At 38.0% G+C, this 27,094-nt stretch overlaps 1 protein-coding gene and 1 long non-coding RNA gene across 6 annotated transcripts in view; one reads left to right on the top strand and one right to left on the bottom strand.

Moving 5' to 3' along the window:
* Positions 1-27,094, top strand: part of SF3B1 (splicing factor 3b subunit 1) — a 52,611-nt gene that overhangs the window by 8,344 nt on the left and 17,173 nt on the right. For 2 of the 5 annotated variants that reach the window (XM_026492263.4, XM_026492264.3), the window contains exons 2-7: positions 9,048-9,225; positions 20,029-20,195; positions 21,982-22,086; positions 22,494-22,608; positions 24,440-24,519; positions 25,486-25,656. In XM_026492263.4, coding sequence (XP_026348048.1) covers positions 9,198-9,225; positions 20,029-20,195; positions 21,982-22,086; positions 22,494-22,608; positions 24,440-24,519; positions 25,486-25,656 — 666 coding nt within the window. In that variant the 5' untranslated portion in view covers positions 9,048-9,197. Of the gene's footprint in view, positions 1-9,047; positions 9,226-20,028; positions 20,196-21,981; positions 22,087-22,493; positions 22,609-23,338; positions 24,520-25,485; positions 25,657-27,094 lie in introns of those variants that run through there. The other 3 variants (XM_057303705.1, XM_057303703.1, XM_026492262.4) reach the window with 3 other exon arrangements.
* Positions 4,978-8,992, bottom strand: LOC130541950 (uncharacterized). Its single transcript, XR_008956093.1, has 2 exons — positions 8,935-8,992; positions 4,978-6,590 (listed from the first exon to the last, which is right to left on the bottom strand). It is a non-coding gene; the product is annotated as an uncharacterized LOC130541950 (long non-coding RNA).

Here is a 27,094-nt window from a genome sequence, read left to right as displayed (position 1 = left end):
GCCAGTAGAGAAATGCAAATCAAAATCACAGTGAAATACCACTTCATACCTACTAGGATGGCTATGAAAAATGATTACACACAGAAAATAAGTGTTGGTGAGGATGTGGAAAATTGGATTCCTCATACATTGCTAATGGGAATGTAAAATCATTTAGCTGCTGTGGAAAACAGTTTGGTCGTTCCTCAAAAAGCTAAACGTAGAATTACCATATTACTCAGCAGTCCAACTCCTAGGTATAGATATACCCAAAAGAATTATTTAAAGCAAAGACTCAAACATATATGCCTGTGTTCATTGCAGCATTATTCACAATATCCAATTGGTGGAAATGACCTAAGTGTTCATCAGTGGATGAACAGATAAACAAAATGTGGTATATCCATACACAGTGCAAAATTATTCAGCCTTCAACAGGAATGAAGTTCTGAGACGTGCTACAACCTGGATGAACCTTGAAAATATTGTGCTAAGTGAAATAAGCCAGACACAAAAGGACAAATATTGTATGATTCCAGTTGTGAAATACCTTGAAAAAGCCAATTCATAGAGACAAAAAGAAGGTTAGATATTACGAGGAGCTGGGGGAAGGGGAAGTTGTTGCTTAATGCTTACAGAATTTCTGTTTGAGGTGATAAAAAAGTTTGGATATAGACAATTGTGATAGTTGCACAACAGTATGTACTTAGTACCCCTGAACTGCATACATTAAAATGGTTCAAATGGTATATTGTTATATATATTTTACTAAATAAATAAATAAATACCTGCCAGAAATGGCCCACAGGCCAGAGTTTACTGTTCCTTCTATAGATCATCGTGACTTTAGTGCCCCATTTAACCCTTTCTCACTCACCTGAGGATCCATGGGACCACTTATGTTGACAGCCTAATAGCAAGATATCCCTACTTGTTACCCTTGCTCACTATCTGAGTTAAAAGCCCCTCTAGTAATCATCCTCTCCTATACCCTCATTATACACCTCAGTACTCCATTTCAGCTGATTTTCTCTCTTAAACCCTTCCTTTATGCCTTCTAGAACTTGTAATCTGTGATTCATAAGCTTCCCTTCTCCTCAATACATCTTTTACTATAAGCACCTTTGCTTTCATTACTTTTATATTTCAGTTAGGGTATTTTATTGATATTTTTCAAAATTATCTGTGTGATCAGGTCATATTGGCTATGATTTTTGTTTCAGGAGAGTATAGGAGGTGTTGTATAGGGTTGAGAACAATGACCTTAACTGCATCTTGGCTTCCCTGTGAAGCTCTTCTGTGCTTTCTCTCTCATATGGAGGCTGCTTATTGTTTTCTCACCCATAGGCACATTTTATCTAAAAGTGGGGGTAGGTGACAGACCGCATATATTGTTGAACACTCGGGTATATTTATTTCTTTTTCTGACCATGGTACACTTGAGCTCTGTCTTCTCCCAGAATTCAGATGTAGATGAGGAAAGAGGCTTTGAATATGCAGAGTTTCTCAATACATGCTAGTAGGCCACCTGTAAAGAATTATCAGCTCTTGGAGCACCAGGGTGGCTCAGTTGTTAAGCCTCTGCCATCTGCTCAGGTCATGATCCCAGGATTCTGGGATCGAGCCCAGCATCAGGTTTCCTGCTTATCAGGGAGTCTGCTTCTCCCTCTCCCCAACCGCCCCCCGCCCCCACTCATGCTCTCTCTCTCTCTCAAATAAATAAATATTTAAAAGAAAAGCTTCTCAGACAATTTGAGTGCTGTTAGAATTTGAGAATCAGTGCGTTAGTGGGAGAGAAATGTTTCAGAACTGAGCACATGCATGTGCCCCCTGCCCCTGCCAACTTCCACACATGGAGACTCCTGGAGAGGCATAACCATTGATAAATTGCCATGAATTAGAAAAAGAGGCTTTATAGGTTATTTTAAATTAGTCAACATTCCAAGAAAGAAAAAAACGTTTGAGAATTTTGGAAGGGGCATTTGCTAATCGACATACTATCTATGTACTACCCATGTACTTTAAGTTCGAGAATAGGACCGTTGTGTGTCGCACTCCTCCCTAGTGCTTTCAGCCCATTATTTACCCACCTTTTGGTGAAAGCTCACGCTATAGTCTTAAAAAAGATTTTATTTATTTAACAGAGAGAGAGCACGAACAAGGGGGAGCAGCAGAGGGAGAGGGAGGATATAACTATCATAATATAATCTTAAGCAATATGGACATCTGGACATACAGCACAACATTCTATTAGTCCACTATATTGATGCATTGTATTAATCCTGTTAATAAGGCTAGATGATCAGGAAATGGTAAGTACTTGGAGGCCTTGGAAAGACATATACTCCAGAAGATGGTAGATAAACCCAAAGAAAATAAAGGGTCTGCTCCATTGTGATATTTTTAGGGCAGGATTTCTTAACTGTGGCACTATTGACATCCTGTGCCAGAAAATTTCTAGTTTTGAGGAGCTGTGTCACATAGGATGTTGTGCAGTATCCCTGACTTCTAGATGCCAGTAATTTCTCCCTTTAAGTTGCTCTAGGTGTTACAGTCCAGTTTAGGGAGACAGACACATAGAAATAATGATAATACAAAGTAATTACTTAGAGGTCTGCGGCATTTCAGGAGCATGGCAAAGCATGCCATTTATATCTCAGTCCTCGGGAGAGGTTCCTCGGTGGGGTGACACTGGGCCAGTCTGACAGGATGAGGACAAGGTAGCCAAGTGAAAGAGGGTAGAGGAAATGGGGGTGGAAATAGGAAGGAGGACCCTTTACGCAGAGGATAGAATTGGGACAACCAAAAATGTCTCTAGATTCTGCCAGGTATCCCTAGGAGATAAAATCGTTTCCAGCTGAGAACCACTGTTTTAGGGGCATAGTGGCCTGGGGAATGCCTGGATATCCCCTCCAAAGTAAAGGACAAACTATTGCATCTTGTATCTTCTATCACTAAGAAGGAAGCACTATGCTTAGTAGGTCTCTTTGGGTTCTGGGTGGCATCAAACACTGCTGGCTTTGTACTGTAGCTGTTGTTACTGTTATTGCCAACTTGTTGACTCTGGTACCTGCTGACAACAGAGCACCTGTCATTGACCTAAGGACCCTAGTCTGCCCAACATTCCTTACCCTCCTTCATAAATTCTACTATTTCTCTGATTCTCATATACCACCTTCCTCTACCTCCTACAAATTTCTTAGTTCAGCTAGTGACAACAGTTAGCTTAAGGTGAATCATTAATGACAATGTTTCCTGCTTTTATGTACATGTATCGTGGAGAATCCCATAGCAAAAATTATGTGGCTGTTCCCCCTGTGTTAGCTAACAGAGGCAGTATAGAAAAGGAAAGTTTGGAAGATATCTTCATTCAATATTCATTCATTCATTCTTTTTTTCAACAATGTAGTAGTACTGCTAGGTACCTGTGGTACCATCTTGTCTCATGCCATTTTCCCCCCACCCCTTATGTCACTCTGGACGCATACAGACCTCAAGCTCATTCCCACCTTGGCACATTTGTACTTCTTATGTCTGGAGTACTCTTCTCCCCAATCCTCATTCCCTTATTTCATTTAAGTATCTGTTCAAATGTCATCCCCTCAGAGATCTCACCTCTTCTGTTCATCTTATCCTTCCATCCTGCCCACTCACCCCTTATTCTGCCTTTTCTTCATAGTATTTGAGAGTACCTGAAATTATATACACACACACAGTTCTTAATCTCTCTCCCTTAAAGAATCTAAGCTCCACGAGGACAGTGTCTTATTCACCATTGTATTCCCAGCATCTAAAATAATATCTGGTAATTCTACTACTGGGTACTTACCCAAAGAGTATGAAAACACTAACTCTAAAAAATATATGCAACCCTATGTTCACTGCAGCATTATTTACAATAGCCAAAATATGGAAGCAATCCAAGTGTCCATCAGTAGATGAATGGATTAAAAAATTGATGAATGGATAAAGAAGATGTGTATATATACAATGGAATACTATCAGCCATAAAAAGAATGAAATATTGTCATTTGCAACAACATGGATGGATCTAAAGGGTATAATGCTAAGTGAAATAAGTCAGTCAGAAAAAGACAAATACCACAGTTCACTCATATGTGAAATTTAAGAAACAAATGAACAAAGAAAAAAAGACGAACAAAAAAACCCAGACTATACGTAGAGAACAAACGGGTGGTTACCAGAGGCGAGGTGGGTGGGTGAGTGGTGCAACAGGTGAAGGAGATTAAGAGTACACTTATCGTGATGAGCACTAAGTCATGTATAGACTGTTGAATCAGTGTACTGTGCACCTGAAAGTAATATAACACTGTAGGTTAATTATACTGGAATGAAAAAAAGAATAAGTGACAGCTATACACAATAGAAGACTATAACTAGGATGATTCCGTTTACATAAAAGTTTAAAAAACAAGCAAAATCAAACAACATACTTGATGATTACATACATATGTAGTAAAAGTATAAAGAAGTACGAGGGAATAATTAACACAAAATTCAAAACAGTGGCTATTTCGCATATGACTGGTAGAGCTATAATTGAGGCAAGGCGCACTGGAATCAGCACATAAAAGATTGATCATGTCCTTGGGTAGCAGCTGCATGGGAAATTGTAGGGTACATACTCTTTGTGTCTACAGTGTGCTCCATAATTAAAAAAAAAAACACTTAAAAAATGATGCTGGTATACAGTAGATCATTAAATATTTATTAATAGGTCCTCAATAAATATTTTTTGAATGGATGCATGGTGAAATTTACCTTTAGCATTTATTTTTTAAGGTTTTTTATTCATTTGAGAGAGACAGAGTGAGAGCACAAGTGGGGGGAGGGTCAGAGGGAGAGGGAGAAGCAGACTCCCCAGAGCTGGGTGCCTGACATGGGGCTCCATCCTAGGACCCTGGGACCTGAGCCACCCAGGTGCCTTTGGCACTCATATCAATCAGGTTTTAACTGGAGAAACAGACCACCAGGAGATACATATTAAGAGGTTTATTGCAGGGAATTGGTTTATGCAGTTGTGGACACTGGCTAAGAAAGTCCAAAATCTGAAGGGCAGAGACCATCAGTAAGGGCAGGCTGGAATTCTTCAGCATAGGATGAAGTTGTCCACAGGTAGAATTTCTTCTGCATCAGGGAAGCCTAAAATCTGCTGTTAAGGCTTCTCACCTGATTGAATTAGATCTACCCAGCTTATCTAGGCCAATCTCCTTTACTTAAAGTCAATTATTGTGGACTTACAGCACATCTACAAAAGCCTTCATAGCAACACCTAGGTTGGTATTTGAATAACTAGGGACTGTAGCTTAGCCAAGTTGACACATTAGAAGACATCACAGCATTCCAGGTACCTAATGCTTCTTTCTGTGCCACAATCCCTTAGCTGTCTGGGACACCGATGATTTATATGTGCTTTGAATCTAGATGTTTCACCATTATGAATCAGAGAGACCGCTCAGTTGACTTTTAACTAGAAAAAGAAGCTAGTTAATGAATTCACACTAAGTGTTAATATACTGCTGTTCTCTTCTAGTTAGGCCTGGAATAGCTGGAGGGAAGAGAAATCTACCCAAGTTAGTTCAAGAAAAGCAGTACTATTTATTTATTTTTAAAAATATTTTATTTATTCAAGAGAGAGAGAAAGCAGGAGCAGGAGGGAAAGGTAGAGGGAGAAGCAGACTCCCCTCTGGGTGGTGAGCCTGATTCAGGACTGGATCCCAGGACCCTGGGATCATGACTTGAGCCAAACGCAGACACTTAACCGACTGAGCCACCCAGGTACCTGAAATGCAGTACTATTTAAAGAATGGGCTGTTCGAAGGTTGGGGCTAGAGATGGTTCTGGATTTAGGGTAGCTGTGGGGACTTGAGCAGCAGGAATTTGTGATCCCTCAGTCTTTTGTCATTAAAGTGACATTCTTTTGATTCTTTCTGTTTCAGTAGCAACTAACAAGTTTCTTTCATACTTCCAGTTCAAATTTCCAAGAGAAGGAATCTTGGCTTAGCCAATAACTTCTATTTTCTATGGGTGGAAATGCCCTGTATTCCAGACCAGGTTCTAGGTAGCTGGCTAGGTGCTTACCTCTTACAGGAGAACAACCCACTGCTGTTTCCCTGAGCAGAGTTTGGTCAGGTAGGTTGGAGCTAGAAGGGAAAGTCAGGCATGACAGGCACACTGACTGACATATTTAGAACATCATCTGAAGGTTATCTTTTATTTAACAGAGTAATGCATTAAATTTTCAGAAATAAGATTCTGTAGTTTTGGAACGTTAGGCATAACTGAAAGGGAGATAGAAAGTTTTGGATTTTTGGCCTTAGGTAGTCTGATATTCCTTTGATATAGAAGACTTCTAGGAAACATTACACATCAAGATTGTGGGCCATTTATCCATAACAGTCTTCTTTTACCTCAGAAAGGATGGCCTTGGGTGGGTCAGTCAGTTAAGTGGCTGCCTTTGGCTCTGGTCATGATCCTGGCATCTCGGCATCCTGAGCATTGGGCTCCCTGCTCAGTGGGGAGTCTGCTTCTCCTTCCCCCTGCTCTTGTGCTCTTGCTTTCTTTCTCCCTCTCAAATAAATAAATAAACTCTAAAAAAGAAAAGAAAAAGAAAGGATGGGTTTGATAAACAGTGATTTTCCTATAGCACAGAATTTTAAGGCCTATTTTATAGTTTCATCCCCAAAGGTGACTTGAGCAAGTTACAGCTAGCATTTAACATTCTGAAAAATTATTGTGTCTTGTTTTTTGTCCAGAAGAATTATGTATGCTTGCTACTTTGCAATATTTTTTTGAGACTCAGAAAAGCTAGCCTCCAAGTACCTCTGATAAGAAAAGGAATGGGGGTGCTTGGCTGGCTCAGTCAGTAGCACAAGCGACTCTTGATCTCAGAGTCATGAGTTCAAGCGCCACGTTGAATGTAGAGCTTATTTGAAAAGAAAAGGAATGGATTCTCCTCTTAATTGGATTATATCACTGTCAATTGTCTAGGTTATAAAAAGATCAGATTACCTTTTCTAACTTTTGAAACAAAAAACTTCACCAGAGAAGGGCAGGAAATGTATTTTAGGTGATATCTGAATATTATTTATTAATATTGAAAATGGAAATTAAAAGGTACTTATTGAAAAACCCTTATTGTCTGAATGTCCAAGTCATTGTTAATTAAAGACAAATTAGTCTTTAGAAGAGGACTAAAAGAAGGGAATCTCCCTTGATCTTTAGCAAATTTTTTCATATCTCACTATCCCATATATGCCTTTGCCCTACAAAAGTTAACTTAATACCTAGTAACCTAGAGAAATATGCATATAATACAAAGTGGCCAGCAGGTGCAGCTTCTATCTTGGAAAGACAAAGGATATATGATACCTACTTTGCACATGCTTTTTATTTTTTTTATTTTTATTTTTTTACAGTTTATTTATTTTTAGAAATCTCTACACCCAAGGTGGGGCTCAAATTCACGACCCTGAGATCAAGAGTCGCATGCTCTTCCAACTGAGCCGACCAGGCACCCCATCTTTAATACATACTTTTTGTGTGTGTGTGTGTTTATAAAAATACGTGCTCTTGGCAAAGTATCAGGAAAATACTAAAAATTATTTTAAAAGTTTATAATTTCATCATTCATAAACATCCACTATTAACACTAGTGAATTTCCTTTGCATATATTTTTACAGGACAGTGATTGCCCTGTATATACAAATTTATCTTTTTTTTAAAAAATAGAGACAAGAAATGCAATGTGATTGTGATTCTTTTTGTCAATATGGATGGATTTTTTTATATTGTTGATTATTGGTGGATATAATTCCTTATTTCCCATTCATCCTTTTTCCCTTTCATTATTTTAAAATAGGCTGTTTTGTATATATAAAAGAATATATGTAATCTATGTGTAGGTTATAAACCACGTAAGGAATATCTGTGGGCCCTCAGCTAATCCAAGAACTAGAGTTTACCATTAATTTGTATATTAATCTACATGTTCTTCCCTCTCATCCCCTTCCTCCCCCAACTATTGTTAACCTAAATTAAAACAAATTAAAAATTGAAAATTTTATCCCATCAAATTGATTTTTTTCAGTGATGCTAATAAAAATCCCATTTTTGTTACTAAAGTTTCTACTAAATATTTGTGTTGTGACTCTATCACACAGCCAGTTGAACTGTTTTCTTTGTGATAGCTCTAACCTTAATCGTTCCCTGTTTTCCTAGGCTGCTTCCTGTACCAACTTCCCTTCTAAGTTATGTTGTCATTTCTAAAGTCCAAGGCCAGTGTGACAGTTCAAAATTACGCTAGTGTAATTGGTGCATTAAAAAAAAAAAAAAAAAAAGACGGCCATCTTCGGATCCTTTAAAAATTCCTGATTTAAGAATGACATTTAGGATTAAGAGAGGCATTTCATCACTGTTAATGCTGACGATCAGTGGTTTTCTAAGAACCTATAAAGTTAAAAGGTTTTAAAAGGGTGGCAAAGTTCCTCCTGTGTAATTTAATAACTGTGTGACCTTGCATATTTTATATATATCCCCGCCCTAGTTTTTTCTCTCATTTCTTAAATGGGATTAGCAACAACTTGTCCACCTTACTGGGTTATTTGTGAAGTACAATAGTGTTTGGAAATAATGTTGTAAACAAGTTCCTACCTAAATGGGAAGTAATTATTAAAAAAATAAAGAAAAATGACCTTGAATTTTAGCGCGAAGGATGTGACTGTTACATGACTGTTTCCACAACTAACCACTGCAACAGCTGAGAGAGATGCTAAGGAAAGCTTTTGTCTGGCACCAAGACACCTTCCGGTCGATTTGGAAAATGGGAACTGACGGTCTAAGATTTCTTCCAGCCCTGAAACCCGTAGTGTTTCTTACAGTGACTATTAACTGTCCTCGCACAATCCACTTTCCTCCAGGCCAAAGTTACTCACTTTAAGGCACCAAGATTTGCCCAGGATTTTTCTCGTGCCGCCACGAAAACTGCCTCCGGGCCCAATCGTGGCTCCTCCCCCGCCCCCACAATGCATCTCTCTGTTCCATCTAGGCGGCTGCTCTGTCACGTGTCACACGACGGAGCGCGCTCCCGCTTGGCGCATGCGCAGGGAGCATTCCCCAGCTATTTTTCTCCGTGGCAGCGGCGGCGAGCGGAAGTTCTTGGGAGCGCCAGTTCCGTCTGTGTGTTCGAGTGGACAAAATGGCGAAGATCGCCAAGACTCACGAAGGTAAGCCCTCTTCCCATGCTTATGCGTCTTCTCTGCTGTCAAGCCTGCCAAGACTCTATTTTCCTAGGTTTTTCCCTCGGCCTGTGGTTTCTTTTGTGGGGTGCCGCGCCTGTGCTTGGGGGTCCTGGTCGTCTCTTCCGCGCTAGCGGCGCAGGCCACTGCCCCACGTAATGGCGTCCTACTCATACACCGCCGGCAGGCGCTTTGTTCCGTGTTTGGGTCCTGTTCCCTCAGAGTTGCTTCTCTTTTCTGACCAGAAGGCCTCGTTCAAACGGCTCGCCAACGAGGAGTCCAGAGCAAGGGATCGGGGAAACGGGCGTGGAAGCCAAAAGTCTCACTCGCTTCTAGGAACTGTTGTCCGCATAGTTTGTGCATTGGAGAGTCAGGAAAGCACTGAAATACGGGAACCGCTTTTCAGGCAGCCCCAGATCGAGTTTAGCCTACCTGAGGCCCATTCCTTTTAATCTTGACTAATTTGTGTGTCTTCAGGCATCCAAAAAGCTTCGTTTTGTTTTTTGTACGAAGTGATTTGGGAATAAAATCTAGTGGTTTTTCTTCCCTTGATGACTTGTAGTCTACTGATCTTTTTCTTTGGAGACTGATTATTGGTGGAAGAAGGGAAGGCACATTATTTTTTCTTTACGGCCAAAGCTTTCGAGGTACTTGATCATTTTATGGAATACGGAGAATACAAAATTAGGAAAATGTTGAGAATAGGCTGGAGTCCTTAGGCAGTATCCAGTACCCAGAAATGGCAGGAAATAGGGTCACTTCAGAAAAGATGAGGCATGGGAATTTGGAGGTGCATTCCTTGATTTCTGACGTGGAATCTGAAGTGTTCATCAAACACGAGGCTTCCCAGAGTTACTTTTATTTCACTCGTCGTTTCTAAGTGCCTGGCTCAGTGTGAGTCTGTAAAGTAGCAAAGAGTAAGGCCCTCAGAAGTTTTACAGGCTAATGGGGAAACTTGTGTATACATTTTCATTCCTTTATGAGGCAAATTAATGCTTAAATAGAAATACAAGCAACATGTTGGGATCCTGGTAACAGAGTGATTAATTTATGCTTAGGACTATTTCATAGTGGAGATGACGTGTACCTGGTCTAAAAGGATCAATCCGTTTTAAATTAGGGGAGCACATTTGAGCCTGAGAGAACATCTTGTAAGGAGGCAGGGAGTTGTGAAAAGTATGTTTGAGTAGTGCACTGTGGCATTGCAAGGAGGGAAAATGTAGACGAATCTGGAAAGGTTGGTTGGGACCAGAATGTGAATGACATCGAATAATTGTGTTACCCACTAAAACTTGAAGTCCAGCTTTCTGTAGCTTCTGAAACATGCTAATTAATTGGCAATGACTTTAATATTTTTCTTATTCTTGGTAGGTATTTAGATTTAAACACTGGTTTAACCCTGAAGGTTTTTTAGGCACTTACTCTTCTGTCATTAGACTCAGACATACCTTTTGCAAAATAATTAGAAAATGTAAAGATGTTGCTGTTCTTGTTTGTTCAGAAGTAGATTGTTCATTTGGGGCATTTTGTGGCTTTGATTACTTGTTTATTGGTAGTTTTATCGTAAGATACTTTTGGACAGGAAAATCAAAGTTCGGATCAGTTTTCCTGCTTTCCTGAAACCCAGTTAAAAGCATTGGTCTATAGAAGATGGAAATTCATTAGCCAAATTTGGTATTTTATTTGGAATCATGCTGTCAATATGAATTATTTGATGCTGTAAAGAAAGCGTAGGAGTGTTCAGTTAACATCAGGGCACTGTCTACAAGACACTGACCATCACTGTGAGTATAAGATAGAAGATGATAAATGTTTAGTGGAAATACACGTAATGTTTACATAGTTTCTTACTCCCTTCCTCATATTTTTCTAAAGAACTGTAGTCCTTTATGGTGCATCTCTGTTTTCGCTTGATAAGTCACCTCTGATAACCTGGAACAGAATTCTTGGTGGGTTTTTATTTTTTTTCTTTTTGGTGCTACTATAGCACTTTATAACTATTATATTAGAATATTCTGTTGTGTTAAGGTTTTCTCATCCACTCTGAGATTGTTGTGTACAGGGGAGCTATATCTTGGTATCCCCGGTACCCAGTGCCTAATGGGTACTAAATATTAACATTTATTGAGAGATTATATTGGAAATATTCAAAGTTTCACAGGATGGGGTTGCTTAAACTGACTTTTGAATGATTGGGTAGGTTTGGGTACGTTGTTTGGCTGAGATAGGTGGGAAATAGGACTTATTAGTATATTGGGGATCTTCTGAGCTGAGAGGAAGAAATGTTAGGTTAGCATCAAATTAAAAAAGACTTTGAACACTGAGCTAGATTTGACTTGGCTTCCCAGTGACTACAGAATAAATGCCTTGCTCCTTCTCCCAGGTGACAAGTTACTTCTGTGTTTTAGGACAGTCATTGTTTGCAGTGTGGAGGATGACAGTAAGACCAACAATTTTTTTAAGCTAGTGAGGTAGTTGATAGGAGGACTTGAGTTTGAACCTCACTGGAGTGACTTTTAAAAATGTATAGTACTTGTTTTATTTTTGTTTTAGAGTTGTCCATCATCATGTTGCCTTTTTTTTTTTTTTTTAAAGATTTTATTTATTTATTTGAGAGAGAGCAAGAGACAGAGGGAGCACGGGCAGAGGGAGAGGGAGAAGCAGACTCCTCTCTGATCAGGGTGCCCGATATGGGGCTTGATCCCAGGACCCTGATATCATGACCTGAGCCGAAGGCTGATGCTCTACCAACTGAGCCATGCAGGTGCCCCCTATCATGTTGCTTTTTTAAGTAAGGAAGGTTATGTAGTCTTTTTATCATAAGTAATGTTGCCAGTAAAGACTTCTTTGTTGTATTTTGTAATTTATTTTTAAAGTAATGGCTGCATCAGTAATTTTTACTTGAATTTTGTGAATTAAATAATACTGTATTCAGAGTGAAGTAGGTTATTGTTGTACCATCCTGTATGTTCTTTTCACAAGTTACTAGTTCCCATCATTGAGCCAAACTGATAACTGGTTTTTTGGTGGTTTTTTTTTTTTTTTTTAATGCCGTCATATTCCTTTTGAATATTTCTGTTACGATCAGCCCTTAACATCCTCTTTAAGCAGCCTGATTGTTTATTACCCCGGTGGCTTACATTTTCCAGTATTGCAGTCTTAGAAGAGCTGGACTGGTTCACATTAATAGAATCTTTTGGACCTTTCTGCCTATTAAGTTGTGTCAAGTGTATACAGTTATTAATGTGCATAATCTTGCTGTCCAGCAGTTCACATATTGTTGACTTTGACAAACAAGGAAACATACTCTTTTTCCTCTTGGAAAGGGGAAAATGGATTGTCCTGAAATCTCATATATTGGCTTGTTTTGCCACTGTCTCTTGAATGGATTTTTGGGGGGATCACAAAGCTGAAAAAGTTTTTTTCCCTAAATTTTTGCTTTTAGAATGTCTGAAATAGTCATTGTATTCTTCATTTTCTGAGATTTTTATTTTTCTGTGTTCGGAATACTTACTGTTTTGGTTTTGTAGACTTCTAGCATGAATGTTGCTAGTAAAAAAAAGGAAAGCAAATTGCTTAAAGATTCTGAAAAAGATTTTTCTTTTCTGTGTAATTATTTAAGAATTGATTTAAGTAGTGCTAATTAGGGATTAATAACTTAGGAATTGATACCTGTAGTGTTCAGTAAAATAATTTACCACCAGAGTTAGTTTTCTTCTGGGGGTTTGTTTAAGGAAAAGGATGAAAGTATTGGCATACAGAATATACTTGCTGTTTTCTGGATGTCTTTTAAAGGTGTCCTATGTGAGAAATCCTTGCTCACTGCTTGCTTCTGCCTGTTGGAGAGTAGGTAACACTTACGGACCAGACTAAGGTGTCAATAACATCCATGGGCTGTGCCTCTGTAACATGTAATGAACAGTGATTAGAACATTGAAATTGTTCTAATGAGGAATAAAAAGACACATCAAGGAAGAAAAATGCTGCAAGCTGGATTTAGCATTATCTGGGGCATGGAAAAAAGAAAGGCACAGAAGTGGAAACCATTAGAGAGACAGAATTGGTGGGAAGCAGTTAAACAGTTGCCTCAGGTGTGACCAGTGGTGTTTTATCTCAGAGTTTGATATTTATTTATTTATTTTAAGATTTTATTTATTTATTTGACAGAGACAGCCAGCAAGAGAGGGAACACAAGCAGGGGGAGTGGGAGAGGAAGAAGCAGGCTCCCAAGGGAGCAGGGAGCCCGATGCGGGGCTCGATCCCAGAATCCTGGGATCACGGCCTGAGCCGAAGGCAGACACTTAATGGCTGAGACACCCAGGCGCTCAAGAGTTTGATATTTAGGTCTTAGTTTGAATTATAAACAGTAGGTTAGATGTTGCCCATCTTTTAAAAGACCCCCACTTCTGCAGTATTCTTTTGAAGTCACACTCAACTCCTAGTTAAAACATTTGATTATTTATGTCAAAAATGTATGTAATTTTTAATATTTATCACGGTTTTTTTTAAAGATTTTATTAATTTATTTAACAGAGATGGAGACAGCCAGCGAGAGAGGGAACACAAGCAGGGGGAGTGGGAGAGGAAGAAGCAGGCTCCCAGTGGAGGAGCCTGATGTGGGGCTCGATCCCAGAACGCCAGGATCACGCCCTGAGCCGAAGGCAGATGCCTAAGGACTGAGCCACCCAGGCGCCCCTGTTGTCTGTCTTCTAAGGAAGGATTTGTTCTATGATAGTTGAAAGCATTCCTAGAATCAGAAATCCCCTCCAAACAGAGGGGAATTTAATCGAATAATGACATTTATTTTCTGTAGGTCACTGGAGCAAATTATTTTTGAAATGTATGGTTATATCTTAATATTTATTAAGATTTTACCTTACCATCAGTTAGCAAAATAAATAAAACTAGAAAAGGAAAAGAAATGACGGCTGAAAGGAATTGGGATTTTTAAGATTAAAGTTATTTCGTAAAAGTGCTAAAAAAAATTCTGTTCACATCCAGCAGAGGACTACATTTCAAAGAAGAGAGAGCTTTTATTTTTCTGTTGCATGGGGTCAGAGGCCTTGGTTTTAAGGCGCTAGAAGAAGAACCAAGAATGAGAAAAAAAGGGCGAAACTTAAGAGAACCATGCTTACGTTTTTGTGAACTTTTTTTGGGGGAAGATTTTATATATTTGCCAGAGAGAAAGAGGGAGAAAAAGCACAAGCAGGGGGAGCAGCAGGCAGAGGGAGAGGGAGAAGCAGGCTCCCCACCAAGCAGAGAGCCTGATGTGGTAGAGCTCGAACCCAGGACCCTGGGATCATGACCTGAGCCAAAGGCAGATGCTTAACTGACTGCACCACCCAGGCACCTCTTTTTTAAACTTTCTATTGAAAACTGCAAACATACAAAAATAGAATAGTGAAATGAACCCCCATGTTGCACGTATCACCTAAACTTCAACAGTTGTAAACAGGGGCCCACTTTTGTTTAATCCTCATTCTGGTCCCTTCACCCTTCCCAAATAACCAGGCATATTATTTTACCCATATGTTTTTCAGTGTGTACCTCTGAAACTAAAAACTTAAAAAAAAATACTATTGTTGTACCTAAGATTAATACAACAAAATATCCCGTGTTCAGTTTTGTTGATTGCCTTATAAAAATTTTTTTCCAGTTCGTTTGCATCAAGTTCCAAATAAAGTCCATACATCAGTTAGTCTTAAATCTTTATGTTCCTCTTCCATCTTTCTTTTTCCTTGCAGTTTATTTGTTGCAGCACCTTTGTTCCGTAGAGTTTCCGCATAGTCTGCAGGAACAGGGGAAGAGGGCAGAGAAAATACTCACGACTCCCGCTTAGATTGTCCCACCACTACTGCTGCAATTAAGATGTCTGGAGGCCCACAAGCAAGGGAAGCGCCAAGAAAATTATTGGCTTTAGGAATGAACACAGTTCCTGAAATCATACTTCAGGGTTAGGTTGGACCAGCCATGGCAAGGAAGTCTAACAAAGGATTTGCAAAATCAGGTGCCCCTCCCACTATAACTTTAATGGCGATTAAAACAGTTCTTCCGAAGATAGTTATTTCTATCTGAGATAGTTTTGCTTGAGTCCCTGTGATATTCGTACCTTAAAATAGGAAAACCAACTTGAGAAAAACCTCATTCTCGACAGTTTATACTGTGAAGTCTCCTCCCTTAGTGAGGCTCTTGCAGACACTGGTAAATACAAATCAAATACTTTTTTAATTATTTATTTATTTTTAAAAAGATTTTATTTATTCAACAGAGAGAGAGACAGCCAGTGAGAGAGGGAACACAAGCAGGGGGAGTGTGCGAGGAAGAAGCAGGCTTCCAGCGGAGGAGCCTGATGCGGGGCTTGATCCCAGGACTGTGGGATCACGCCCTGAGCCGAAGGCAGACGCTTAACGACTGAGCCACCTAGGCGCTCCCCCGAATACTTTTTTTTAGCACACACATGCACATATGCTTCGCATACACGAGCAGAGGGGAAGGGAGAGAGAGTGAGTCCTAAGAAGACTGTGCTGAGCGTGCCCCATGAGGGGCTTGTGTCATGACCCTGATCACAACCCAAGCAGAAACCAAGAGTCGGAAGTTTAACCAACTGAGCCACCGAGGTGCCCCTAAATACAAGTCTGATACTTAACTATTACTTTGATTTCTTATCTAAGACATCTTTTTTTTTTTTTAATTAAACAACTACTAGACTGCCAACTCTGGGGATTTGAAGGACCACCCATAACTTCAATTTTAAGATTCCGAATCTGCTGTCAAGATAGGGAATTCTTGCTTTGTTTTTACGTTTCAGCATCAGTAACCAAGAGTCCTACTATATATGCTCCCACTCCATAGATTTTATTGAAGACAGAGTCTGGAGGGGGCAGACGTGAAGTTTTAATCTGGAAAATCGGATAATTTAGAAATCCACATTAGATATATCTGTCTCCTGATAACCCCCTTTTTAACATCATAAAGCTGGAATTTTACTACTCCCTTATCCCAGCCCCCAGCTTTTCTTCATTTTACTTGTTCTCTTAATTTCCTCCATTTCATCTCTCAAAATGGTTCTTCCTCTTTTATACGGAATAATTCAGCTCTCTTCTGCTCTCAGACTTCGGTAAGTAAACACACCAAAAGGACTTCATAAGTTTTTTATAAAATTAAACATATACTGCTTTAAGACCCAGCAGACTAGATATTTACCTATAAGACGAGGTATTTACCCAAGTACTGTTAAATCCCATATTTACATAAAAACCTGTACATAAGTGGTCTATAGCAGCCTTGTTTGTAATCTTTACAAACTGTAAGCAACATGGATGCTGTAGTACACTGGAATACTACTTGATAATGAGAAATATTGTTACACGCACCATGAAGACTGGAATATTTATGGGTTCCCATGGATTAGAGTGCCAGCTCTTAGTCTTATGTGTGGCCACCAGGAGGTCCTAGTCTCTTGTCCAAATTCACTAGCAGACAGTATCCGTTTCTCTTTATCTTCACATTTGAGTGTCTCAACTACAGGGAGTCTGAATTGGAAAGGGATTAGGCAGGAATAGAGGATTTATTCACGTTGGTTATAATTGAAGTAAGAAGTCTCCTCAAGTCTTTAACGTTTTCGACCTCTGGTTATTCTTTTTGGTGTGTTCCCTCATTTTTTTTTTTCTATTATTGCTAACAAATTTTACACATTTGTTGCCAGAAATGATCTTGCTGATCTTTACTTCATATTTCAGAAAGTACAGGAATACCTGCATTCCTTTAGCTATGATTTTGTGTGAGATAGCTTTGAAAACAAGAAATTAGAGACAACTTTGCCTTCCCCAGAGATGCAAAATGTTTATAAAATTTGGGACAATTGCTTTTAATGACTTCTACAGATTGGAAGTTACTTTTTAATTATGAAATAGTGTAACATACAGAAAAGTACAGGAAAAAATATAATGAACCCAGTGTAACCCATTGCTCAGATTTACCGGTTCTTAATATTTTGCCATATTTGTGTCACAAAATTTATTCTGTAAACAAAATATCACAATTACTTTGTTTATAAATGTAATGATACTTTTGTTTGCTTATAAATATTTGAGTTTATTATATTTCATATTTCGGCACATAGTTTATTAAATAATTACTGAGTTTTCTAGTTTTTCTGTCATTTGCATAACTGCTGAGTGTTGTGGAAGCTGTTGTCTCAGTTTTGTGGTTAATGTGACATTTGTGTAAATGTGCTACAGTTTTCAGTGCATAAACATAACCCACGAGCTTTTTACGCTTTTTATCTGTAGTTTCAAGCAGATACACATTGAACTGGTTTGTGTAAAAACATTGAACTATACAACTTGTAGAAATTTAGTAATGAATTCCCTTCAGAATTAATTAACTACAAAGAGCTGCCTAGCCCCTAGGTAATTTTGTTGCTGAATTTTATTTAATAGGAATTCAGTCATAATATATATTAGGCTTTTTATACAGACAAATTTGGTATTTTGAGTACTTTTGTAATTAGAAGACAGTGTTGCTAATCCTTACATAAAATCAGTAGGTAAGATTCAGTAGATGAAAGTAGTTCCTGGATAAATGTATTGGATCCAAATAAAGGACTAGCTGCTGAAAACTTGGACTGGAAAAATCCTTTCAGAGGAATATAAAACTGATGTATTAATTAATGTGCATGGAGGGGGAGAGCAAACTGCACAATATGTATTGTATGATACAGTTTTTTTGAAACAACACCCCTTTCCTCTTTTTGGTTGCTGTTGTTGTTCTGTATGAGCTAGAAAAAGTATAACATGTCCTAAATTGGAAATTTTGGTAAGGGCATTCTGGGGCTGGAAGTGGAGAGTTTCCTGGGGTGTTTGTTACTGATGTAGAAACCTGGGCTCTTCAGTTAGTTGGAGGTTCTGACTTAATGTATCTGAGTCCTGGAGTCAGTCCTTATAACAGGGGCCCCAGGTGATTTCAGTGTAGGTTGTTGGTAGACTGATGCTGTAGAGGGGAGATTGCAGATTATTTGGCTGGCCTGATTTACATGAGTGTGTCCTTTCTGGATCCGGATGGCAGTAGCATTTGTGTCCCAGTAAAAGAACCTATTTACTTAAAAGTGGTCTGTGCATTTGGTGTTTTTTTTAAAGCCTCAAACATTTCAGAAATGCAAATGTTCAGAAAGAAAAAAATGAAGACTTAATCTCCATTCACCCCTTAGCCAGTCTAGCTAACTCCTGAGGCTGCTTCTGTATTTCAGGGCAAAATATTCTGGGGGTTAGGGAGGGGACCAAATGTGGATTTAAAACTTTTAAAAAATATGCCTCAAACAGAAACAAAAGTAGAATAGTAAAATAAACCACCCAGTTTACGTGAGGCTATTTCTGTTTGTGATTGATCATGGTGGGGGCCCCTGGCTACCTGGGCTGCTGTAATAGTTTTGAGGGGAGAGATGCCAGAAAAAGTAGTAACTGTGGAGATGGTGGTGCTGTGATACACGATAAGAATTTTGAGGTGTGGTTACAAACTGGAGCTGCTAAAGTTCAGTGGTAAACCTGTTCTGTTATTTTGAGTTTCTGAGACTGGCTCCTACTCTTACTGGGAAAATGTGGTATAACGTTACTACATTTTCTGCTTTAAACCACACCCATCTTGAACTACAGAGGGTTTTCTCCCTTTGCTGAGGATGTGCTTTGGGTATTTGCATTGTGCCATTTGAATCTGTTTCTTTATGGTCCTTGCAAACTAGTAAATGAGCTTTTTAATTTATTTTTTATTTTCTTATTTTATTTTAAACATTTTGTTTATTTGACAGAGACACAGCGAGAGAGGGAACACAAGCAGGGGGAGTGGGAGAGGGAAAAACAGGCTTCCCACTGAGCAGGGAGCCGGATGCGGGGATGTGGGGCTCGATCCCAGGACCCTGGGATCATGACCTGAGCCGAAGGCAGATGCTTAACGACTGAGCCACCCAGGCACCCCTAAATGAGCTTTTTAAAAGTACCTAGCGTCAAAGGGTTTTAATTTATTCATGGAATGCTTAAGTGCTTCATGTTCATTATCTCATTTAACCCTTAAAAAAAAAAAACACATTGTAGGATACTGGGACACAGAGGTGAAATAACATATTAATTAGTAGAGAAAGCCTTTATTTGAAGGCAGACATTTTGATTCCAGAGCTCAGACTCTTAATCATAAAACTAACGTCATGGTGGTTGTAGTCAAACTGTGCAGGGCTCTGAATTTCAGGCTATAAAGAATTTAGACTTTATCCTTTATTATTTTACTCATCAGAGTGTGATCCTAGATGTTTAGGACATCACCTGAGAACTTGTTAGGAATGCAAAAACTTGGGTCTGATACAGGCCTATTTCATTTTAACAAAATCTATAGTTTGTTGCACATTCTAGTTTAAGAACTCTCCATAGTACTGTTGTTTTTGCCTTTCTAGTACTGATTAGTTTAAATGCTCGAGTATTGTTCTTGGTCCCTAATCAACATTGACGGTATTATTTTTTTATTTGGGGAAAGGTTTGGAATTCGACAATAATTTAAACTTTGGAACCTGTTCTAATTTGTAGTTGATGAAATGTAAGCATCTCTTATGTGTAGAAATATTGTCTGTTGAGGTGGAGATGTAGTAAGTGTATTAAAAATCAGTATTAGGTATAGTTCTAAATCTTTATATATTATAGTTACTTTAAAGTTTATGTATTGAGGAGAGTACTTTGATAGTTTCTACTAGAGAAATGCATTGTTTTGGGTCTCTTTGGAAAATTAAAGTCTGTATTAACTTTCTTACAGATATTGAAGCACAGATTCGAGAAATTCAAGGCAAGAAGGCAGCTCTTGATGAAGCTCAAGGAGTGGGCCTTGATTCTACAGGTTATTATGACCAGGAAATTTATGGCGGAAGTGACAGCCGATTTGCTGGATATGTGACATCAATTGCTGCAACTGAACTTGAAGATGTGAGTTACCGAGTATATATAAGTCAGACATTTCTTTGATGAACAAAAACATAAAGGAATTTTCTGTTTTAGTCATCTTATTTAATCTGGGAAGATTTGGGGATTGGGATATCTTTTGGAGGATAGAACTATTTTTTTTTTTTTAAAGATTTTATTTATTTATTTGACAGAGGTAGAGATAGCCAGCGAGAGAGGGAACACAAACAGGGGGAGTGGGAGAGGAAGAAGCAGGCTCATAGTGGAGGAGCCTGACGTGGGGCCGGGATCACGCCCTGAGCTGAAGGCAGACGCTTAACCGCTGTGCCACCCAGGCGCCCCCAGGAGGATAGAACTATTGAAGGTGTCCTTCCTCTCTAAGGTCCAGAAACTCCTGGAAGTGATCAGTTCTGAATCTTTACATTAAAACTAGTTTCTTTATCCAACAAAGAACCTGCAAATCATTTACTATTGTAAAATGAATCCCTATTGTTACCTCCTGAGCTCTATCTAGAGTAGCCAGTGTTTGAGATATGACTTTATTATAGATAGCCATCTGTCCTTGCCACTTTTGACTTCTGACTTGTGTTTGGTGCTGTGTTTTTCCACTTGTCATCTTAATAAGAATGGAATGTTTGTTACTGATGCTAATGGCCTTTTTTAGTTACTCTAGAGGATGACCACTTCTCATTTTGAAGTGCATCTGTTAAAGTGTTTTTATATAGTCCACATAGCTTATTTTGTGAGACCATTCCAAACATCCAGATTTGGTGAAGTTCATTTTTTGAGTGATTGAGTAATAGACATTTCACGTATAAAGATTTTATCAAACTTGTTGTTTTTATGAAATGCAAGCCACATTTTATTTTTTAGTTGGCACTTTTTCTTTTAAGAAAAATTTTAAAGTTCTAGAGGTACAATTTCCAGAAGCTAAGGGAGAAATTGTGATTTCATTTTTGAATAAATGAGATGTTAAAATCTTCGGAGTTAATCCATTGTTGCACTTCTTATAGTAGTAAAGTAATATAACATTGGTCTGTTTAAAAATACTATTAGGGAAACAAATACATTTAAAATTAATTATATTTTATTTGTGTGGTTAAATCATGTTTAAAAAAATGAGTTAAAAAAACAAGAAGGGGCACCTGGCTGCCTGAGGCAGTAGAGCATGAGACTCTTGGGGTTGTGAGTTCGAGACCCATGTTAGGCGTAGAGATTACTTAAAAATAGACTCTTTAAAACAACAAGGAAACTGGAGAGTTCTAAATAAGCTGTTTGCAGTCTCCAAATTTGAAAAACAATTTTTTTTAAAAGATTTTTATTTATTTATTTGTCAGAGAGCACAAGCAGGGGGAGCAGCAGGCAGAGCAGACAGAGGGAGAAGCAGTCTCCCCATTGAGCAAGGAGCCTGATGTGGGACTTGATCCCAGGACCCTGGGATCATGACCTGAGTCGAAGGCAGATGCTTAACTGACTGAGCCACCCAGGCGTCCCAGAAAACAAATTTCATTATGCTTTCTATGAGAAAAGGAAATGCTCAGGCTTTTTAGTCCATACCTACTTTATTGTAATTAAGTTCCATAGAAATCATTCCTTGTTTAATATTTTTAAAAGTAAAGAGAACTAAATTTAATTTCTTTAAAAGGTTTATGAGTTGAAAGAAAACCTAGGTGTTTACAAGTTTTCTGAACAAAGGTTTAGATGCCACTTTGTCAGTAAGTCTTCTGATATCATGTTGAGTCTGTATATTCTGTCTAACTTTTAAGTTCTGACATTTTGTTTGTGGTTTTTTGGGGGCATTTCATTGCAGGATGACGATGACTACTCATCATCTACGAGTTTGCTTGGTCAGAAGAAGCCGGGATATCATGCTCCTGTGGCATTGCTTAATGATATACCACAATCAACAGAACAGGTGACTCTCCTTTTGTTCTTTTCCCCTCCTGCCCCTTTTTAAAAATTAAAACGAGTTTATTCAGCTGAGAAAAACTGAATGGCTCAATTTCCGTGGAAGCCCACATGTTTTAGAAATCAAGTTATTAGAATGTCTTGAGGAGAGTTGATTGGGAGGATTAGTTTATTTTGTTAAGGTAGTCATTTCATGAAGAAATGAACTATGGAAATGTGGACATGTATATTGCCTCTCTCTGTCTTATTTTTTCATGTTAACATTTATCCATAAAATGATACAAGATAACTTCTTTCATTAGTAGGTATTTATTAAACATTTTTACTTGTTTTCTAATGTTCTGGTTTTTGTATATGATATTCTGTTTGGTTGTTTAATAAAGTGGTTATTAAATGAGACTTACCTCTTCTCAGTATGATCCATTCGCTGAGCACCGACCTCCAAAGATTGCTGACCGGGAGGATGAATACAAAAAGCACAGGCGGACCATGATAATATCCCCAGAGCGTCTTGATCCTTTTGCAGATGGTAATTCTTTCCCACTTTTCTATAAGTTTTCAGGAATTTATTTGTCTTAAGTTGTCTTTAGCCCTTTGATTTTTTTTGGCATGCTTATGAATTTGCTTTTCTTTTTTAAAATCCCCCTTATTATAGATTTGTATAGATTTGGTTGAAGTCACAGATGCCATATTCTTCATCTTTATAATGCAAGTTTTCTTTCCAGGTAGAAGGACAAGAAAATAATGAGCCAATGCCATAGAAACGCAAAGGGTTAAAGGTTTTTCTTTTACTTTTGTTTTGGGTACGCTTTCTATACTTTGAACAAATGTGTTTTTCTGCTCAAAATACTTTCAAACTATTGAAAGTTTTCATTCCAAATCCTAGACTTTTGGGCTTGTTACTTTTGAGAAACTGTTTCTCACATTAGAGCTCCCCCCATATTGCTCTAAATGTAGTTTAGTAAATGCACCTACTTTGCTCTAAGCATACTTAAAGTTAAAACAAAAGTATGTATACAAAGACTTTGATATTTTTAATAGTTGGAGTCTGTTTTGCTAATTTTAGTGTGCAGGTCAGAACAAGGGGCATAGTGAGCCTGATGGAAGCTTTCCTCAGGTGAGTTTCAAAATCAAAATTAGGTGCCTGTTTCTTAGAAATAGATTCTGCTGCAGGTTTACAAATTAGACTTTCAGCCTGCATGAATTAATAGGGATATTTTTTTACTTGCATAATTGTAATTGATTTAAACATGTATGTCAGAATTCACAGGCCCATACTAACTGTCCTTAATTTCTTTCCTACAGCAGTACTGCTATATGCCAGTCCTGTCTGCATTCTTAAGGGTGCAGTTCAACACATCCTCTCTAGATTATGGTGAAAAAGTATTCCAAAGGAAGTCTTATCAGAGCTAGTGTCAGAAAGAATGACACTATCAATTGGGCATGATCTTCAGCATAGGAAATGTCTTAGAATTTTATTATTTTTTCCTAAATTGTGATGCTATACTACTGGTATAGCTAATTATCACATTACTAAAACATAGTGTGCCTCTGTGAATCTTGTTATATACTGTTTGGGCTTCTTTAAGATATTTTGAAGTTTGAAAGCAAATAACTGAAACTTGAACCAAGAGACTAACACATCTCTTTGTACACCACTTTTCTTCTATGTGCAACATAATAACTGGTAGAAGTACTATATTTCAAGTAATATGTTTCCAGTTGTAATTTATACTTTCTGAGAAAATAAAAATGTTTTTGGGTCAACAAAACTTAAAAAGAATGAAGCCCTTTTTAGTAACATGACATCAGAGTAAGATTATAGGTGTATTTTAAAAGTCAGATTTTCTGAACTATAACTGTTTTAGAACATTGTATGGAGAACTTATCTAGTTATAGTTATTTGTAGTCAGGATTTTAACAGCTTGCAACAGGTAATGTTTTGAATATAAATATCTTTCCAAAGTGTTACTAATGGTAAAGAGATAATTTTCTAGGCTTCTATTCTGCTGCTTGAAGTCAGAACTGCTGATGGAGACAAAGGCACGAAAGTGTACGTATTCCGGATTAGCAACCCAGGAACCCATCACTTCTGAAGACTCTAAACTGTGCTGTCATTTTGTTTTTATATGCATTAAAATATTTGTTTTAAACTGCTGTAGATATGTTTGTGTTCAAACAGGTTAAATTGATCAGCAAACTCAATAAAAAGTAAGATGTATAATTATTAAAGTTTTCCATCAAAAAATAAATTAAATGATTATGGAATAACATAATATTAGAGCAGGGCAGATAAATCAATTTAACCTAATTATCTTTTATTTATTGTACTCTTGTCCTGTTGCTGTTCTTTTCTGCAGGAGGGAAGACCCCTGATCCTAAAATGAATGCTAGGACTTACATGGATGTAATGCGAGAACAGCATTTAACTAAAGAAGAGGTATGTGAGCCTGATTTTTATTTTGGTGGTTGTGAAAGAATGTAAAAAGAAAGTTCAAATTGAGAGACTTTTGTTTTCTTTTTATTTGCTGCACAAGTAATATTTTAGTAGTATTAATAAATACTAAGTTGAGAAAGAAACCTTACCCCAAATTCTGCCTCCTCCCAAATTAAACTTTTCATATTTCTGTATCCTTTTTAGTCCGTGGCCACTTGGCTGTTTGGATGTTTACACATATATGTATATGTATGCGTATATATACACATAACAGACATGTATCTCATGGTGGATATATCCTTGGGGAGGATTGGTGGTGTGTGTCTGAAACAAATGGCTAAGGGAAAATTCAAATAGTTAAATCATTCCATGAAAAACCTCTAAATCTTTCATAAGATTCAGTTTGGATATGGGTGGAGAAATCTGAAGGATTCCTACTGCTCCTGCAGTATAGAGTGCTCCATTTTGTTTTAACAGTAAGCCTCCATAAGTTTATTATAAATGTATACTTTGTTATATGGAGTAAGTAGAACCTTACTTAAAATCACTGGGTAAATTAAGTCTACATTTGTTATGACTACATTATATATGATATTTACGTACAGTTTTTAAGTTTCTACTTTTTGCCACTTTTCTATATTACATAGTCCGAATTGCTACATATGTGAGTTTCAATAAAACTTTTTCAATGAAAACATTTTGGTTTTCCATGTTGAAGATTTTGCTTCACTGTTTTTAAGGTAGGGTGCTCCGTGTTATAAATTCCGTAGCTGCTTGTCTTTTGTGCAAAAAGACATTGTATAAAACCAGAAATACAGAAAAGAAAGGGAAATAAGGAAGGGGACTCCCATAGCATAGAAAGCAGAATGAGTGAAGACAGTGACATTAAATTGAAATGACTGTGCTGATTATATGAAAATATGTTGAAAAGGTTTTAGAGATACTCAGTGCTTATTGAAATATTTTTAGAGAGAAATTAGGCAGCAGCTAGCAGAAAAAGCTAAAGCTGGAGAACTAAAAGTTGTCAATGGAGCAGCAGCGTCCCAACCTCCCTCAAAACGAAAACGGCGTTGGGATCAAACGGCTGATCAGACTCCTGGTGCCACTCCCAAAAAGCTGTCAAGTTGGGATCAAGCAGAGGTAATTTATTTTTATTTTTAATGACGGTTACTTATATTTTTCCTCTCACTGTGGAATGTATTCGCCTACTCTTGTTGACATCAAGGTAACACAGACCAGGTGGCTCAAACAACAGACATTTATTTTCTCACAGTTCTGGAGGCTCGAAGTCAATATCAAGGTGCCAACAAGGTTGATGTCTGGTGAGAGTTCTGTTTTTGGCTTGCCTTCTTGCTGTGTCCTCACATGGCCTTTTCTGTGTGTGCATGGAGAGAGCAAGCGAGCTCTCGTGTCTCTCCTCAGGACGCCAGTGCTATCAGGTTATGGCCCCAACCTTATGACCTCATTTAACCTAATTACCTTGCTAAAGGCCTAATCTCTAGATATAGTCGCATTGGTGGTTAAGGGCTGGCTTCAACGCAAGTTTTTTTGGGGGAAGACACAGTTCAATCCATAACTCAGAATGAAGGAACGTCCCTTTTGGAATATAAAAATAGATATTTTAGTGTGTCACATTGTGGAGGTTGACTACAATATAGCGATCTTCATTTTCTGGATGGATAATTTAAGCATCTGACCACTGGTGTCACATGGGTAGTGCTACTGCATTTCTTTGGTCAGTTTATTTTCCTGGAGAATGTCTTTTTGCATTGTTTTTATTGTTTCATTTGTTTAAAATTTTTAAAAATCGTAAAAATAACATAAAATTTGCCAATTTAACCATTTTAAAGTGTACAATTTAGTGGCATTAATTACATTCACAATGTTGTACAACTGTCTTCACTAATTTTGAAATTTTTTCATTACCTTGAGCAGATTGTAATCATTAAGCAGTAATTCTCTATCCTCTCTACCCCAGAGAAAATTCCAAACGAATATGTCTCCTTAACAGCTTTTTAGTTGATGACTTTGTTTCCTATTTTTCCTTTCCAAAGTAGAAACTAAAAAAAACTTAACACCGTTGCCACTATGAAATCTACCAGTATGCCTATGTCCGTTCTCATTTACTCTTTCTGAGTTGTCAGTGCAGTTTGAACAACTTCTTATATACTGTTTCCCATCTTCTTTTACTAATCAGAGACATTTGTGTAACGTCTCTATACTCCAGGTTATTATCAGCAAACACTTTGTACCCATTTTCCTCTTTAAAATGCGAAAAACTTCAGGAACCATCCCTTGATCCTCACACCCCCTTCTAGCTACCATCCCATTTCTGTCTCTTGACTGCAAAATGATTTGAATGAGTTGTCTGTACCTGTGGTCTCTGCTTATCTAGTCTTTTGCTTGCACCACTCCATCAAACATCTCTTGTCAGGGTCACTTGTCAAGTCTCAATCCTCATATCCTATATCATCATATCACAGATCCTATCATATATCAGTGGCATTTGCCATTACTTGATTCCTTTTCTTACATTCTGGACTTCAGTCTCTCTTGATTCTCCTGATACTCTGCTCAC

Source organism: Ursus arctos, unplaced genomic scaffold, assembly GCF_023065955.2.
Source record: "Ursus arctos isolate Adak ecotype North America unplaced genomic scaffold, UrsArc2.0 scaffold_1, whole genome shotgun sequence".
In the NCBI taxonomy this organism is placed as follows: Eukaryota; Metazoa; Chordata; class Mammalia; order Carnivora; family Ursidae; genus Ursus; species Ursus arctos.
This window is presented reverse-complemented; position numbering and strand designations above follow the sequence as displayed.